General features: G+C 35.8%; 1 protein-coding gene across 1 annotated transcript in view; it reads right to left on the reverse strand.

Moving 5' to 3' along the window:
- Window positions 1-18,192, reverse strand: part of asic1c (acid-sensing (proton-gated) ion channel 1c) — a 91,926-nt gene that overhangs the window by 647 nt on the left and 73,087 nt on the right. Inside the window, exons 2-8 of the mRNA XM_067377404.1 lie at window positions 9,134-9,284; window positions 6,903-7,030; window positions 3,758-3,908; window positions 811-867; window positions 490-643; window positions 286-377; window positions 113-192 (exon numbers count right to left, since the gene is read on the reverse strand). Of these exons, the coding sequence (XP_067233505.1) occupies window positions 113-192; window positions 286-377; window positions 490-643; window positions 811-867; window positions 3,758-3,908; window positions 6,903-7,030; window positions 9,134-9,284 (813 nt within the window). The remainder of the gene's footprint in view (window positions 1-112; window positions 193-285; window positions 378-489; window positions 644-810; window positions 868-3,757; window positions 3,909-6,902; window positions 7,031-9,133; window positions 9,285-18,192) is intronic.

Below are 18,192 nucleotides of genomic sequence, written 5' to 3' on the forward strand. Positions count from 1 at the left end.
TTAAATATATTGTCAGTAAATTACTGTTTATTATATACTGTCCGAAAATTATTTGTAAACTTGATCACATTATGGGAAAAGAACAAATTAGACAAGCAAGAACGCAACAGACCTCATACAAATAATCAAATATCTCCAATATTGTCAAGACACTGGCTCCTATAAACAGACCCATCTGACCACCAATATCACCTGGAAGAATATAAAAATATAATGAAATATTGAAGCAGAAAAGCTGTTATTTTTCATATTGGAGGAGCATTTGCTCATTTTTTGCACACTTACCAAGTAATCCAGCAACTTCATAGGCCTTCTTTTGTTCAATTTTCTCATAGTTCAGAGCCTCAAAAAAGATATCCAGCACCAGTATGTTGTCCCTGTAAAATGACACGCATTAAACGGCTAACTTTTCAGGTAAACCTTCCAGGATATAAATAAAAAAGCAATACAGAAATTAAATCTAAAAATTCCATTTAAATGTAAACTCACGCAATGTACTGTTCTGTTTTGTTGAACTTCTTGGCAAGATATTTCGCAGAAGCCTTGCTGGGTATCTTCACCATGGACAGCTCTTTACCGTATCGAGTCATGTTGCATGGTGTATCGCAAACGCAGTAATCGTTGTCCTTCTCCACAAGAAAATCTGTCAATTATTTTTGTTGTTATTATTAAAAGGAATATTAGCATAAGATTTCATGAAGCATATTTTAATTACATCATATTGATGCTGCAAAAGTCTGACATGGTCTTAAACATTATTAAGCAGTGATAGAAATACATGGTCACACATCACGCCATACGGCCTCTTACCTAAAGCTGGATCAGCACAGTCTTTGTACTGCTCAGGTGTGCAGACGGTAGAGGTGCCTGTGACAGATATTACAAGAGGCTAAACTTTAGAAAATAGTTTCTCACTTCTCCAACTGCAAATACAATACAATACAATACAATAAAATAATTGTACAATTAAGAATAAAATTATGCGAGTTTGAATAAGCAAGCATGAGGAAAAATTTTACATTTATAAAGTAAAATACAATAAAATAGATAACTAAAAATCTGTAGATGTGAATAAGCCAGTATGAGGAGTGATTGTATAAAACATTTTTTTTATAAAATAAATAAAAAAATAAAACTTGGTAAAAATGTGAATAAAATTCTGTAGGTGTGAATAAGGGATTGATTTTATAAAAGTATGAGGAGTGATTTGTTTAAAAAAAAAAAATAAATAAATTAATATTCTGTAGGTGTGAATAAGCAAGGATGAGGAAAGATTTTACTTCTATAAAATAAAACAGATAAAAAAATCTGAAGGTGTGAATAAGAAAGTATGAGGTGTGATTTTATAAAAGCATAAGGAATGACATTTTTATACATTTAAATAAATAAATAAAACAAGATAAAATTGAGAATAATATTCTGTGGGTGTGAATAAGCATTCGCGAGGAAAGATTTTACATAATAAAATAAAATAAATACAAATAAATAAATTAATATAACTAGGTACAATTAAGAAAAAAATCTGTAGATGTGAAATTTATCAAATAAAATAGCTAAACATCTATACGTGTGAATAAGCAAGCATGAGGAGTATTTTTTATTATAAATAAAATAAAAAAGTGACGCTTTCAAATGATTAATTGCATCCAAAATAAATGTTTGCGTTTACATAATATATGTGCGTGCTGTGTATATTTATTATGAATATATAAATACACACACGCATGTATATATTTAACAAAAATATATTATATTTATATATAAAATATTTACATATAATATAAATTATATAAAATGTGCATATTTCTTAAATATATACTGTACATGTATGTGTGTGTATTTATATGTACAAATATACACAGCACACACATATAAACAAACTTTTATTTTGGATGTGATTAATCGAAATTAATCATTTGGCAGCACAAAAAAAAGTTCAAAAAAACTCAACATACAAAAATAATATTAGCATTGGGCACTGAAATAAAAATGCACTACTTTTTTGTGTAATACATTTAAAATATGAACATGATATGGTGAATCTTGCTGTGGATTTCAGCTTAAAGGGCACCTATTATGCAAAATTCACTTTTACATGGTGTTTGACCATAAATGTGTGTTGGCAGTGTGTGAGCAAAACTACCCTAGAATGAGAAAAATCCACCCAGTGGTTTTTTTTACAATCTCAATAATTCATAAGCACTGTCTCAGAACGCCCTGTTCTAAGATTGCTCTCACTGTGACGTAGAATTGCGCTAAGCCCCACCCACGTGGTTTGATTGACAATCTGGTTTTGGCATAGACCCCGCCCTCGGTGATCTGTCAACCATCCTCCATTGTTTCAACGACAGCCGGTAATGTCTCCTAAGAAACATAAGTGTTCTGTTGTGGGATGTAATAATGAACATAGTAGTTTTCACTTACTTCCGACATCAGAGCCACTGAAAACGCAGTGGATGGATTTTATTTACGAAGGAAAGGCTCCACTCAAAATTCCAAAATACGTTTATGTTTGCGCGAATCATTTTTTGACTGACTGTTTTGAGAACGAGGGTCAATTCAAAGCAGGTCTTGCTTCAAAGTTAATCCTCAAGTGTGGATCGTTGCCTAATGTTCGCGATCCAACGTCACCTCCAGAAGAAGTAAGTGTATTTAATGTTTTTTGAGCAAATAGTCATTTCAGTCGATGTCAGCCAATTCAATAACAAATGCGTCTAAAGTTGTTGTCGTCGTCGTAGAATGTCTGTGTATATAATTTAAACCTTGTTTGTATAGTGTTTATCTAACGTACTTAGCAAACGTTATCACAGTATTTGTGTTTGTAGTTTCAAAAAATTGCGCAAACGTTATCAGAGTGTGTGTGTGTGTGTGTGTGTGTGTGTGTGTGTGTGTGTGTGTGTGTGTGTGTGTGTGTGTTTCACATCCATAATTGCAAAGGGGACGCGATTAAAACTCTACAAGTACATAAATGTATCAAATAACCATTCAGAGACGTCCTGCTCCATTCTCAATTGTGTTTCTTCTGCCGGAGTCTCTTCATCATCTGGGTCTGATTCCGGTTCAAACATGTACGGCTGAATGCCATACAAAATAGCAGGTCTCTCACTCTCAGCCATTGTTTATTGCCATAAGTATGCAAGTTACGCCCTCATCCAAAGGCAGGGCGGGGATATGCAGCTCATTTATATTTAAGGTGGTACACACCAAAACAGCTCTTTTTAAAACAGGCCCCAAAAATGACATTTTCAAATGGTTATAATAAATTAACTGTGGGGTATACTTCACAAATACATTCTGGGGACACCCAAGACCAATATTACATCTTGTAAAAAGAGGCATAATAGGTGCCCTTTAAATGCTAAGTCAGTAAAGTTCTGGGCCGACAAAACGTTGCAAAACATTTTTTAAACGAAAACGGTGGTGCGTTGAACACCCTGTTCTGATGACGCAAGAGCTGCAACTATTGCAGCTGAGAAGGCCATTCTTTGCGTTCTGTCTGTTGCGTATACCGGACACATTTGTAAACGACTTTACTTGGACCCATCCTGCGAGCTGTCTCTTTAATACCGTGTGGTTTATATACATGTTGCTGCTGATTGTGCTGACATTTTTGACACACCCACCAAACAAGAGAAAACGTATATCAAACCCCGATGCACACCGTTTCCAGGAAACATGTCATTCAACCTTGAAACCGTAGCAAAATGTTGCGCACAGGTTTGAACTTGGACGTGCCCCAGGTCTGTTGTCTCCTCACCTGGCATGTGCACCATTCTGCAGTTGCAGTTTTCTAGCAGGTAGCGGGTCTCACAGTCGATGCGACAGGCTGTGATGCTGTAGGTGGAGAAGTATTCAGAGTCCATCGGGGCGGATCTGCAGTCACCCCACGGAGGAGGAAGATACTGGAGCTAGAACATAAAGTTTCATTCATCACTGGCAGGATAAAGCTGCTCAATAACAAATCAAAACACACTAAGCCGAGCCAAAGAGCGCAGCAATCAAAGGACTAACAACCGAGGACATCAGCTGAATATAATAAAACCCACAGTGCAATCAGACACTTTTCACACTGTAGAAAAGCATGTGGGAGTTGAATGTAATATTCCACAGAAATACATGCGGGAAATCAGTGTTAGTTGAAACCTGAAGAAAACCAGAGATATAAACCGCTAAGCTTTATATGAATTTAATATGTTTTAATACATTTATATATATTTTTAAAAATGTACGACATTTATATCTACCTTTTGTTTTAAATAAATTGTTAAAGTATCCTGATCAAAACCTGCAGCGACTGTGAATCAGAATTGAGTCAAGCACTTCTCACAATCAAGCAAAAAGAGAAAAGCCTCATTAGAAAGCGATTACAAACACACAGATCCATTTGAAAAGAACAAACAAGCTTGTCTAATGGTGGGTGGCAACAGTTGCTAAGACAGGATTGGTCAGTAACATTAAGGCGGGGCTTAGCGAAGGCGCACATACTGGAAGTAACATTACTGCTCATTTCTCAAGTCATTAAAATTATATTATGCCCTTCTGATTAAATTTAAGAGCCTTTTAATAAGAATTGTATAAAAATATAATTGGATTTTATATCATTTTGCATATCTCATGGCACCAGTATAGAAGATAATCCTCCCATTAAACTAAGTCACTTTTTGAAGTCGACTGCAAAAAGCACCACATAATACATGCGTTTATGATGGATTCGGAGTGCTTTGATGTTCAAAAGGAAGAGGAAGTAGAAAATGTAGGTCAGTAAATTGAAAGCAAGATTAGGAGCGTACAGTTGCCTTTAGCACTTGATTATTTCAGCTAATTGATCTATTGCTAAGGGTCGATGAATGAAGACATATTGATCTTGGCCGTGAGAGCTGCTTTTGCCTTTGATCCACTGAAGGCAGTAAACGAGCGCTTTTCTTGACCTCCTGCCAATTAGTTCTCCCTAGGAACCAAATTAGATACTTATGAGGAGTCACGTGACCTCAGTGCACACAACCATGCATAAAAATAAACACTGCTTGCCTGGCTAGGAGGAGTAACACTTAAAAATTAAACATATAGTCAAATATCAACTTAAATGCACAATATGTAAGATTTTTGGATTCAAATATCCAAAAACCACTAGAACAGTGTTATATATATTTTGTTGACTTGTGAACTTACATTATCCCAAATGTTTCCAAGAATGTTTAAATCCAGAAAAATAAGCAATTTTAACCAGGATAGGACCGTGTCTGTGCGTCGCCTATCAATGACATCATACCCGCGTTACCCTCGATTTCCGGTTTTATTTTGTAGAAACCATGGAAACACCAAAGACACTTTAATATATGATGGGTTTTATTAGACAGGTGAGCAAAAGTTTGGATACATTCATCGACAGAAAACTAGCTCAACGCATTTAGTCTTATTGTTTAAATCTCCATCTGATTACCATGTTTTACCATGTCTAAAATTGATCTAGCTTACGGCAGTGTGCAAAAGTGTCTCATAGTAGCTGTCGAGCGAACACAGAGTAGCTTTATAACAACTTTATAACAACACACAAATGTATCTAATATGATAAACAGTGTTGCTTCACCCCACATACAATTCATGGGAAGTGGCAACTGTGGCATTATAAAAGTTCTGGTCGTCTGCGACATAATAAATGTTCCGTTGCTTTCGAGTCGTGAGTCGCGCTTGTTTCTCATTAGCAAATGCTCGAGTGTTCTCGTTTCTGCTCGCACTTCACTCAGCCCCGCTCTGGTTCATACTACAGTAATGTTAATCTGCCGAGTGCCTTTCCACTGCCTGTAGACGCGAAGACAACACCTCCCATGATTCCACGAAATCAAGGCAAGCTACACCTTTGTTTTGAATAAGCGACCTCTAGTGGTGAAAATTTACATATTGTGCCTTTAATTCAAAACTGAAAATGGAAATAAATCATTTCTTTCAGTGCAGAAATTAACAGACATATTTATTTAGTTTATAAATATTTCTTTAAAATGTATTGAAACTAAATAAAATAAATAATTTCTTAATTAAATTAATTTTTTTAACTATTTTAAAAAAATTAAATAATTTTAAAATGTTTTAAATTGAAAAATAAATACAAATTTAAAACTATTTAAATCATGTTTTAAAATTTAGATAAATAAAAATGATAAAATAATAAATTAATAAATATTTTTAAACGCACCTTTTAAGTTAATTATCCACTAGATCTCTACTGTCACTTTACTTTAAGTATACATAGTTTTCCAGATAAATCTCAGGGAATGGTGAGATCATCATGTCCAGTAAGACTTAAAAATATCCTTAAAAACCCTTAAAATCTTGATATGCAAGACCAGTACCATGGTCAGGTTGGTACAAGGTACTGTACCGTTCAAAGGTTTGGGGTCGGCAAGTCTCTTATGATCACTAAGGCTGCATTTATTTAATTAAAAATACAGTAAAAAAATGTAACATTGAGAAATATTATTTAGAATTTAAAATAACTTTTTTTTCTATTCTAATATATTTTAAAATAAAATTTATTCATGTGATGCAAAGCTGAATTTAGCTTCATTACTGCAGTCGTCAGTGTCACATGATCCTTCAGAAATCATTCTAATATGCTAATTTGCTGCTCAAGAATCATTTATTATCAATGTCGTGCTGCTTAATATTCCTGTGGAAACCATGATAAAATCTTTTTCAGGATTCTTCAAAAGAATAGCAATTAAAGTATTCATTTCTTTCCTTCAAAAAAAGAAAAAAAACTTTTGTAGTATACGACTTAGTTCTGCACCAAAAAAAGTCTGGTTTTCTCCAGGTTTAAAGAGATGATGGTGTGGATGGAGATCTTAATGAGCTGGTCAGCTGATATAAGCACATGTGACAAATGCAATATGTTTAGCATTAGGTACCAGTTGCTGCTGACAAGACACAAAAGTTTGAAAACCAGGGGCCACACCAAATCCCAGCTGATCTATGAAGGGCGGCTCATCCTGACTGTGGATCTGAACTTTGATGCCTGCTTCGTACGAGGTTTCATCTGTGGGGAGACATTAAAGAAGATTATTTACAGAGCGGGATATTTGATGTCTACTGCCTCGAGGCATAAATATAATGACTTTATAATGAACTTTATAATTGCTATATCCAGAATGCCAATACATGTTTCTTTACTGCTTCCATATTGCCTCTGGATATAAAGTCTCCTCTAGAGCCATTAAAATGACCAAGATTAATAGATTATAAATACATAATCTTCACTAGCATGCAAGTACATCAATTCTGAACACTGACCGCATGTCATCTGCAGCTGATTAAATTGCACTTTGATATTTGTAATTCGTTCGGTTTCGTATTTATTTTCTGTGCATGATTATGTTGAAAAATTGCAGCATGCCACAGAGAATGAATGAGGCGACTGACACAGCAGAAACGGGGCAGGTGTACTCAGTAAAAAATGACCAAGAAAGAGTCCTAACCTTGTTATCTCAGCATCTAAATGTTCTACCACAAGCTAAATCATTTTGCCGCAACCACTTATGGGTAAATTATGCTAATGTGCAATTCCTTCCGATATGATGTAGAACCCATTTCTTGTCTTTCTGAAATATCATTTTTGGACATAGTTGGAATATAATTCAACCAAGGAACCTGTACTGTAAGTATATTATTTAAATTGTGGCAGCAATTCAACACCAGAGTGATGCATATTGTCGTAAGGTTTCGTTTAAAGTGCCCCTATTATGCTTTTTCGAATATTGTCTTTCATGCAGTGAGTAATATAGCTGTTTGTGAATATAAAAGGTCTGCTAAGTTTTAAAAATCAAAGTGCATGACAAAGTTATTGTCTGCCAAAATAATGAACCGATTCTGAACTGCCGAAATTAGTCGTCAGCAATTCCAGTCTTAATTCCTGTTACATACCTATGTAGGTTTGTAACAAATTTGCATAATGCCAGCCTAGGGTCTTCATTGGCTGCCCATGAATGATGTCTACTTTGACCCTCAAACAGTGTAGTTGTAGCTGAGACTGGAAGAGTTTGGTTTGTGTTGTCAACATGTCGAGAAGACGCTGTTTTCTGCGCTGCGAAAGCAAATCTACTTTGCTGTACTTCTAAAGGACTCAGACTCGGGTTTGAATTGATACGGCAAAACTGATGCCAATGTTACTGTTCGTATCACTGTGTATCAAGTGCTGAGGAAGATCCAGAGCTGATTCAAAGACGCTGAATCTTTTATTGTACTGTTTCAGACACATGTGAGAAAAAGAGATGACGCTGTAAAGTATACCATTATACATTAAAACAAAACCATTAAAACAAAATTAGGAAGCTTTATAGTGTATTATAAAACGGTTAGTTCCTGTCCTTGATTCTGATTGGTCAATAGCTGTTCATGATAAAACACGGCTATGAACGCTTCACCCATGGTTCTGTGTATCAACCACTCTTAGCAACATAAACTGTATGTTCTCAATTGATATCATTCATTGTATTATGTAGAAGAGTACTGTGAGAAAAAGATCGAGTGAGCGAGATTATTACCTGCATTCATATTTAGCTTTTTCCTTCAGGTCAGTCTTATGTTCACAATAAAAAATCTTTAAATGTTTGATGTATTATCTTGTCCTTTTAACAGTTAAGGGGTTTTCCCATGACTGACAGTGCTAGTTAAAGCATTTGTCAGTTTCATCTTGTTCCGTGTTCACAACAATTCAGTCTTTTCAATATAAAAGTCTTCGCTACTGACTGATACACTCACAAAGACAGTCTTTGCTGCCATCTAATGGCGTAATAATGTAACTTCTGTTGCTGTTCACGGTCAGGGACTATTTTTTCCAGCGGAGGGAAGGCTTTTAGAAAAAGGTTTACTTCACGAAAGTTGCATTGATACATATTTATATTGTGTGGTAACAGTTTTTACTCAAGGCTAGTGCTGTATAGTGAATAAGCTGTGACTTATTCATGATACAGCACAGCCTCTTGTACCTTATTGCTTACATAAGGGCACTTTAAAGCATAATTTGTAACTTTCTGTCTGAAAATTTTGAATCAATAAAATTATTGGAAAAAACACTGATTTACATAAACATAAATTATGCAAAAACAACACTGATGTCTTTTATGTCTAATATATTGCTTACCTGTGTCACCCCAAACTGGCAAGTACTCATCCTGTTGAATATCCAGCATGATTTCCAGCCCATTTCCTGTTCCACCTTTTAAAGTCGTCAACAAGGGGTTTCCATCTAGACCAGAGTTGAATGTGTAACATTTCCCGTATCTGGTGTAAATCTGTGGGAGGACAACAACAACAACAAAAAAAAAAAAAAAAAAAAAAAATTATATATATATATATATATATATTAAAACACAAAACAATAATATAAGAAATATAATTTTAATTATACATATATACACACACACACACACACACACAACACTGTTCAAAAGTTTGGGGCCAGTAAGGTTTTTTTTTTTTCTTTCTTTTTTTCAGAAGTCAACTTTAATTCAGAAAGATATATTATATTGTATTAAAGAAGCAAATAGATGCTGTACTTTTAAACTTTCTATTCATCAAAGAAAATTATCATGATTTCCACAAAAATATTAACATTGATAATAAATGTTTCTTGAGCAGCAAATCAGCATATTAGAATGATTTCTGAAGGATCATGTGACACTGAAGACTGGAGCAATGATGCTGAAAATTCAGCTTTGATCACAGAAATAAATTGCATTTTAAAATATAGCCTATTTACATATTACCGTTTTTACTGTGTTTTTGATTAAATAAATGCAATATTGGTGAGCATAATTGGCTTCTTTCAAAAACATTAAAAAAAAATCTCATTGACCTCAAACTTTTGTAAGGTAGTATATATAATGTAATCAATTTAATTAAATAATTTGCTGATTGCAATTCCTCACAAATTCCTCTTTTTTTTTTTCCAAAAAAAAAAGGTTGATGTCAACACTTTCACTGAAGGGAAATCCAATTAACTGACAGCAATTTAAAGAACAGGCTTCATCCCTTTTGCAGATAATAGCAGCTTGAAATATGATGGTCTTGGCAGTGTTTTGACAGTGATGAAGCGAGAGACACTGGCCACACAGATGAGTTCAGTCATGGTTTCCTGACCCCGCTGTGACACTAATGAGCGGTAGATCTTTCAGCTCTAGGGCTTCAACAAGGACTGTCTCCCGCTCACGCTCTCTGCTCAGCTCTGAGACCGCAGGAAACAAGCTAGACCTTGACAGCACACAAAATACTGAAACAAAAAGGTAAAGCTACATTTTGCCTGTTTCATCCCTGTGGGTTCTGAGGCGTTTCAACATGAGAATGAAATATAAAAACAAGATAATTAAGGACAAACATATGAACATCTCATGTACTAAAAGATGTGTTTCATTTTGATGCGTTTCATATGTGTTCAGATGTGTTTTGTATGTGTTTGATTTGTTTGGTGTTAAAACAACACACCTTAGCAACTGCACCCTGACAACCTCCCAGAACTCCCAAGCAACTGCATATGAACATTGTAAAAATTACTCAGAACACCTTAACAACTGCAGAGCAACACTCGACAAATTCCCAGAACCCCCTGGCAAGTGCATACAAACACTAAATTATTCAGAATACCTTTGCAACTGCATAGCAACACCCTAGTAACAAAACAAACATGCTATATTTCTCAGAATATCTTAGCAACTGCATAGCAACACCCTAACAACAAACAAAGGGGGAACTTCACATTATAAAATGACTCAGAATACTTTAGAAACTGCATAGCAACACCCTAACAACCTCCCAGAACACCGGAGCAACTGCACACAAACATTAAAAATGGACTCAGAATACTTAAGCAACTGCATACCAATTTCCCAGAACACTGGAGAAACTGCACACAAACATTAAAAAATGACTCAGTACACCTTAGCAAATGCATAGCAACACCCTGACAACCCCCAGAACTCCCAAGCAACTGCATTTGAACATTCTATAAATTACTCAGAACACCTTAACAACTGCAGAGCAACACTCGACAAATTCCCAGAACCCCCTGGCAAGTGCATACAAACACTAAACTATTCAGAATACCTTTGCAACTGCATAGCAACACCCTAGTAACAAAACAAACATGCTATATTTCTCAGAATATCTTAGCAACTACATAGCAACACCCTAACAACAAACAAAGGGGGAACTTCACATTATAAAATGACTCAGAATACTTTAGAAACTGCATAGCAACACCCTAACAACCTCTCAGAACACCGGAGCAACTGCACACAAACATTAAAAAATTACTCAGCACACCTTAGCAAATGCATAGCAACACCCTGACAAACCCCAGAACTCCCAAGCAACTGCATTTGAACATTCTATAAATTACTCAGAACACCTTAACAACTGCAGAGCAACACTCAACAAATTCCCAGAACCCCCTGGCAAGTGCATACAAACACTAAACTATTCAGACTACCTTTGCAACTGCATAGCAACACCCTAGTAACAAAACAAACATGCTATATTTCTCAGAATATCTTAGCAACTGCATAACAACACCCTAACAACAAACAAAGGGGGAACTTCACATTATAAAATGACTCAGAATACTTTAGAAACTGCATAGCAACACCCTAACAACCTCTCAGAGCACCGGAGTAACTGCACACAAACATTACAAAATTACTCAGCACACCTTAGCAAATGCATAGCAACACCCTGACAACCCCCAGAATTCCCAGGCAACTGCATTTGAACATTCTATAAATTACTCAGAACACCTTAACAACTGCAGAGCAACACTCAACAAATTCCCAGAACCCCCTGGCAAGTGCATACAAACACTAAACTATTCAGAATACCTTTGCAACTGCATAGCAACACCCTAGTAACAAAACAAACATGCTATATTTCTCAGAATATCTTAGCAACTGCATAGCAACACCCTAACAACAAACAAAGGGGGAACTTCACATTATAAAATGACTCAGAATACTTTAGAAACTGCATAGCAACACCCTAACAACCTCCCAGAACACCAGAGCAACTGCACACAGTCGTTAAAAATTGACTCAGAATACTTTAGCAAATGCATAGCAACACCCTGACAACCCCCAGAACACTGGAGTAACTGCACACAAACATTCAAAAATGATTCCAAATACCTTAGCAACTGCATAGCAACACCCTAACAAACCTCACAGAACACTGGAGCAACTGCACACAAACAAACATTCAAAAATGACTCAGAATACCTTAGCAATTGCATAACAACACCCTGACAACCCCCAGAACACCATAGCAACTGCACACAAACATTCAAAAATTACTCCAAATACCTTAGCAACTGCATAGCAACACCCTAATAACCTCCCAGAACAGTGGAACAACTGCACACAAACATTAAAAATTGATTCAGAATACTTTAGCAACTGCATACCAACTTCCCAGAACACCGGAGCAACTGCACACAAACATTAAAAAATGACTCAGAACACCTTAGCAAATGCATAGCAACACCCTGACAACCCCCAGAACACTGGAGCAACTTCACACAAACATTCAAAAATGACTCCAAATACCTTAGCAATTGCATAGCAACACCCTGACAACCTCCCAGAACACGGGAGCAACTGCACACAAACCAATTAAAAAATGACTCAGAAAACCTTAGCAACTAACAACACCCTGACAAACCCCAGAACACCGGAGCACCTGCACACAAACATTCTAAAAGGACTCAGAATACCCTAGCAACTGCATAGCAACACCCTGCCAACCCCCCAAAAACTGGAGCAACTGCATAGCAACACCCTGACAACCTTCCAGAACACCAGAGCAACTGCACACAAACAAACATTCACAAATGACTCAGAATACCTTAGCAACTGCATAGCTACACCCTGACAACCTCCCAAAAAGCACCCTGGAGGTGTTTTGCACAGGCAAGATGATGTTAAAATCTATTAATCTTTGCAATTTTGTTCAGTGCCACAAAACTGTTCACTTGACCTTAAAAAAGGGACACATACAATCAAACGAATCATTCTGACACTATCACAGCTAAAATCGCTATGTTCCCACATTCTTATCAAGCATCTGAAGAGTGAGATGTGAGGTTATGATTGATTGTCTCAAAATCTCAATTAACACGAAAGCGCTTCAAGCTAAAATTAAACGTTGTTCTCAGCATGTCGATGCATCACAGAAGATTTGAGTTTGCCATGCCGAGTTCACGGTTTACCAAAACACACCGAATGAGCACATTGTTTTCCAACAATAGTTGAAGCCTCTCTCTCTCTCTCTCCATTTCCCAAGTAATTAACTTCATTCATTTTGAAGGGAAGCGCGCAACACCAGGCGAGAACTCATTTAGACTGATGATTCAGAGCTTTGTGCATATGTAATCTGCAAGTGAGCGCAGATTCATGGAAAGCAGTCATGTTGATTTCACATCAGATTCTAGCATAAAATTTCATATGCTTAAACACTGGAAGGGATTTTAGGATTATAAGAGATAGATTGGTTTTCTATCTGATAATGGAGAAAAAGAGGATCAAGATACTGAGCAATGGAGTTTAGCTGGAGGCAGGTTTTAAGCACATCTGTGCAAAGCACCCAGAGCTTTTTAATAATTCATGCGCCTTCTACCCAGAAATTTGTCAGCGAGCAGTTTCTGTGCCAGTAGATGTTACTGAGATTTTTCGCCTCAGGGTTTTTGTTAACAGTCCTCTAAACCTGCCACACGTTTCTACAAAAGAAAAGAGTGGACGCTGATGACAAATGCAGCCGGCAAATCTGTAAATAAATGACTGGAAGTCAACAATTTACTTATGAAAACATACATGAGAAAACAAATCCTGTCATGAGCATGTGTGGCTCATATTTACCCCAAAATCAAAACTCATTTTAATTTCTGTAATGCAAAAAAAATAAATAAAATAAAATAAAATTATAATAATAAATAAATAAAAAATATAAATTATACTATATCATAAAATAAATAATTAAAATTGTAAAATAAATTTCTGATAATATATTTTTTTCTTTTATGCTATTTAATTTTTATACTGTATTTTTCCTACCACTTTCATGTAAGAAACATTTACCAATATTATTTATACAAAATGGCAGTGTTTATTATGTTAATTCATGCTTATTTTTAAATATTTTTTACAGCATTTACAGTAGAATAAGTAAATAAAATAATAAAATAACTCTACAGTAATGGGAATCTGCTGAAAACTGCCATTGAGAATAATGGGAATTACATATAACTCAAAAGAAAATTTCACTTCATTTAAATCGATTAATCACGATTAATCCCGATTAATCGCGTCTAACATAAAATTTTGTGTTTATATAATATGTGTGTGTGTACATATATAATGTATATAGAAATACACACACACGTATATATTTAAGAAATATTTACATGTATATATAGGTGTAAAAATATTTTATATATAAATATATTTTGTTAAATGTATACATGTGTGTATATTTATGTATACATAAACATACACAGTAAACACATTGCGTAAACAAACTTTTATTTTGGACGCGATTAATCATTTGACAGCAGTAATATATGTGTGTGTGTGTGTGTGTGTGTGTGTGTGTGTATTATATATACACACACACACACATATTATATAAACAAACTTTTGTTATTAATCGATTAATCGATTTGACAACACTAAAAAAGCACATAATATTTATTATGTTTATGCAAAATATAAATATAATTATATAAAATAATATAAAAACATTTTTTACCCCTTTTTCATGTGACCTAGACATGTTTTTTCGTGAGATTTAGCCATCCGCACACACACACACAAAACACAATGCAGTGGAAATGGTTTTGCGATCTCTTCTGATAGACTCTAAGCTGTTAAAATGGGAATCACTCTTATTTCTAATCCATTTAAACACCTTTCCTGCACTTTTCCCATTACATGCAACTAGGCATTCTCAGCTAGATTTATTCAGGTAGTCTAATTAATAGCTTTAAGAGCTGTGCTTAATTACAACTGTGACTTGCTTTACTGCCTCATCCTGAGCAACGGATGTTAAATACAAATGTGGCATCTTAAGTGTGGACAACTGGTGTCTGAAATTGCATGACCGTGAAGTTTACATACAGGGCTGAAGTTCTTGTAAGTGCAGTTTTCACCCCGGAACCTGCATTCCAGCAGCATGTCTTCTAATTGGTGGCCCAACCTGTCAATCATCTCCGTGGTGTTGAGTTGGTGGTCAGGAGGCGGGCTGTAGTTGGAGAAGTCGAGAAGATTCAGCAACCTCTCACCGTGTCGACTGTGTTTGAGCACAGAAACGCTCTGTCGGTTGACCGTGTGGTTCAGGTGCATGATGTCCATCCAGTAGCCGCTGTGGTAGACGTCTGCTTTGGTGAGGCTGGACAGGCGGAAGAGGTTCTGGTTGCAGAACGTAACAGCCGGAAACGTCATGTTGCGAGTCCAAACCATGTAGATCTTGGTCACGGCTGGGTAGGAAAGAAGATACAGGATTCGATTCCACGACCACGTGAAGAGGAGCCCCAGGCAAACAAAAAGGGCCAGGAGCCAAAGCAAGCGCTGGATTTTAGATTTGTGTGGGGAGAATGCGTGTTTCAGCCCATGGACTTTTGTTCTAAGAACAAACGAGGTTGTAATGTCCTTAGCGCTGTGGGTTAGAGTCATTTTGAGTCTCCTCCGGCTGCTGCGTCTCTTGGCATCATCCATCAGAGAGTCTTTGTTTATTGCCTCCTGATTGGATGCGGACATCTCCTCCATAGTGCTGTTAAACTCTTTCAAATACGGTCTCAATGTGGAAACATGATCCTGTGATTGATGATGATCACATGAATCAAACCAGCAATAAAAAGTCCTGGTAACAATTTACAATAAGGTCCCATTAGATAATGCATTAACTAATGTTAACAATAGCCCATGCAAGATGTCTGTTCACTTCATCTGGAAAGCATCTGCTGTTTGCAAACATCTGATAGACGTCTTTAAGATGTCAGTTTTACATACATTCTAAATCATAAACATCTTAAAGATATTTTCTGACAGGAAATATAGATGTATTGCAGATGAGCAAACACTCTTAAAAATACATCTTCCAGATGTAAACGCACACATCAAATAGACGTCTCCGAGATGTATGCATGCTATCAGAGTATTTATTAATCTTTTTTTAATGATAGCTAATAAAAATAAGTTGTTAGTTCATGTTAACTCCATTTCCTTAAGTACTACAAACAGATACAACTTTTAATATTAATAATGTATTAGTAAATGTTGACATTAATATATTAACTAAGATTAATAAATGATTTAGAAGTATGTTTCATTGCTAGTTCATGTTCACTAATGTGAACAAATGGAGCCTAATTGTAAAGCGTTAGCAAAATCCCAATGAATTCATTAAGCTTTAACATTCTTTATCATTGCTAGTCTGTGCAAATGAAAACTATATATAAATAAATAAAAGGAAAAAAGAAAAGATTTTTACATTACCAAGTTGTGATCCAACAAAGCTCATTAAGATAAATACACCCTATGTCGATCTCATTCACGGCGTAGGATCCTCAGGTTGATTTGTCTGCCAGTGAAGCCGTTTGAACAGATCAGATTGAGTTTTTTCTCTCATCTTTCACCTCTTCTCTCTTCTTCGGCTTCATTTTTTTTTGTAGAGAACAACTATGTGAGGCTGGCTGCAGATTCTTGTTGCTTTCCCCTTTGTGTGAGAGCGCTCAGCCCCTCCTGCTCCGCTCAAATTATTCTGTCGATGGATTTGCAGCAGGCATACAGATCCATTTGTCCCTGCTTCTTGCATTCCTGAATCAGGAAACCCAGAAGCTTGAATATTTCTTCTATTAAAGTAGAAAAATGACCAACTAAGAAAGAGATTGCTGGAGGTCATGTTATTTATCAGACCTGTTTTTTTTTTCCTGTGTGTTCATTGATGCTTTTGGGGGCCTTTCACGGTTGTTTATTTTACATTAACATTAATAGTATTCTCATGGGACATATATCAGTTATTTCATAGTATAAATGTGCATTAATGGGTCAGATGAGGTCAGGTAAACTGTTGGTTATGTGTATGATGAAAAAAAAAGTGGATACAACTGAATCCTATGCTGACACCTGTAGGACATCATAAACTGCTATTTTATTGATGTATGATATATATTAATATCTATATATACAAAATACAAAACATACGTGGAACGTAACAGTATAGAAGAGTCCTTAAAGTCTGAGATCACATTATGAGTTTTTCTTTTTCATTTGAAGTTGGAAAAAAAAAAAAAAAGAGGCAAAAATTCAATCAGATCTTTTTCTTGAAATCTTGAAGATTTTATGAGTTATCTCAGAGTTTATCAGGCTGTTAATGCACTGAAATAAAAACACCAGGCAGGCATTTTCACACATTCTCATCTGCAAAAGCCCAGTTAAATTTCTATTTATGCTTGCACTTTATTATTTTGTTGCTCAATCCACTTCCTTGCCTTCCTGAAAGGAAATGCCCATAAATATGACTCATATAACAAAGTTAATTTCAGGCATCAGTGACATTATCAGCTTCAGGTGCATGTGTGACTGAACACTATCAAAATAATACTCATCTGATCAAGAAATGCATCAGGTAAACAGCCGAATGCCTAAAAAAGGGGGCATTCAAAGGGCATTTTTGAGCATAAAAATCCCCTTTCTTTAACTATTTATCACCGCAAATAAAAAAGTTTTTGAAGATTGCATTCTGCCCTCATTCGCCTGTCATCAAATCTAATCAGCCCCAGAATAACCAACCCAGTTTATCATGCTCCTTTTATCAGCCCCTGGACTTTTTAACTATCTGCATAAAGAACCACCCACTTGGACAGAAAGAGACGGATCGTCTGACCTAAATGTAATGTGACCAACCACAGTTTGTGCCATTTAGAGGATGCCACAATAATAAACTGCGGTGGAAAACTCAAAAACACCTGTAGTCTTTGTGATCAGAATTGATGTACAAAAGTAATAAATACTTCATAGGCATAACTTCGAAACATAAATATAAAGTTATACCCATGAATATCTAGTTTGCTTACCACGACATGCCCCTAACTATAGGCAGAAGAGATGCACTTCCTCTTTACACAGCAAAATCTCCAGAGTTAAATCAACTCTGCTCAGAGTA

This window comes from Chanodichthys erythropterus, chromosome 23 (genome assembly GCF_024489055.1).
Source record: "Chanodichthys erythropterus isolate Z2021 chromosome 23, ASM2448905v1, whole genome shotgun sequence".
In the NCBI taxonomy this organism is placed as follows: Eukaryota; Metazoa; Chordata; class Actinopteri; order Cypriniformes; family Xenocyprididae; genus Chanodichthys; species Chanodichthys erythropterus.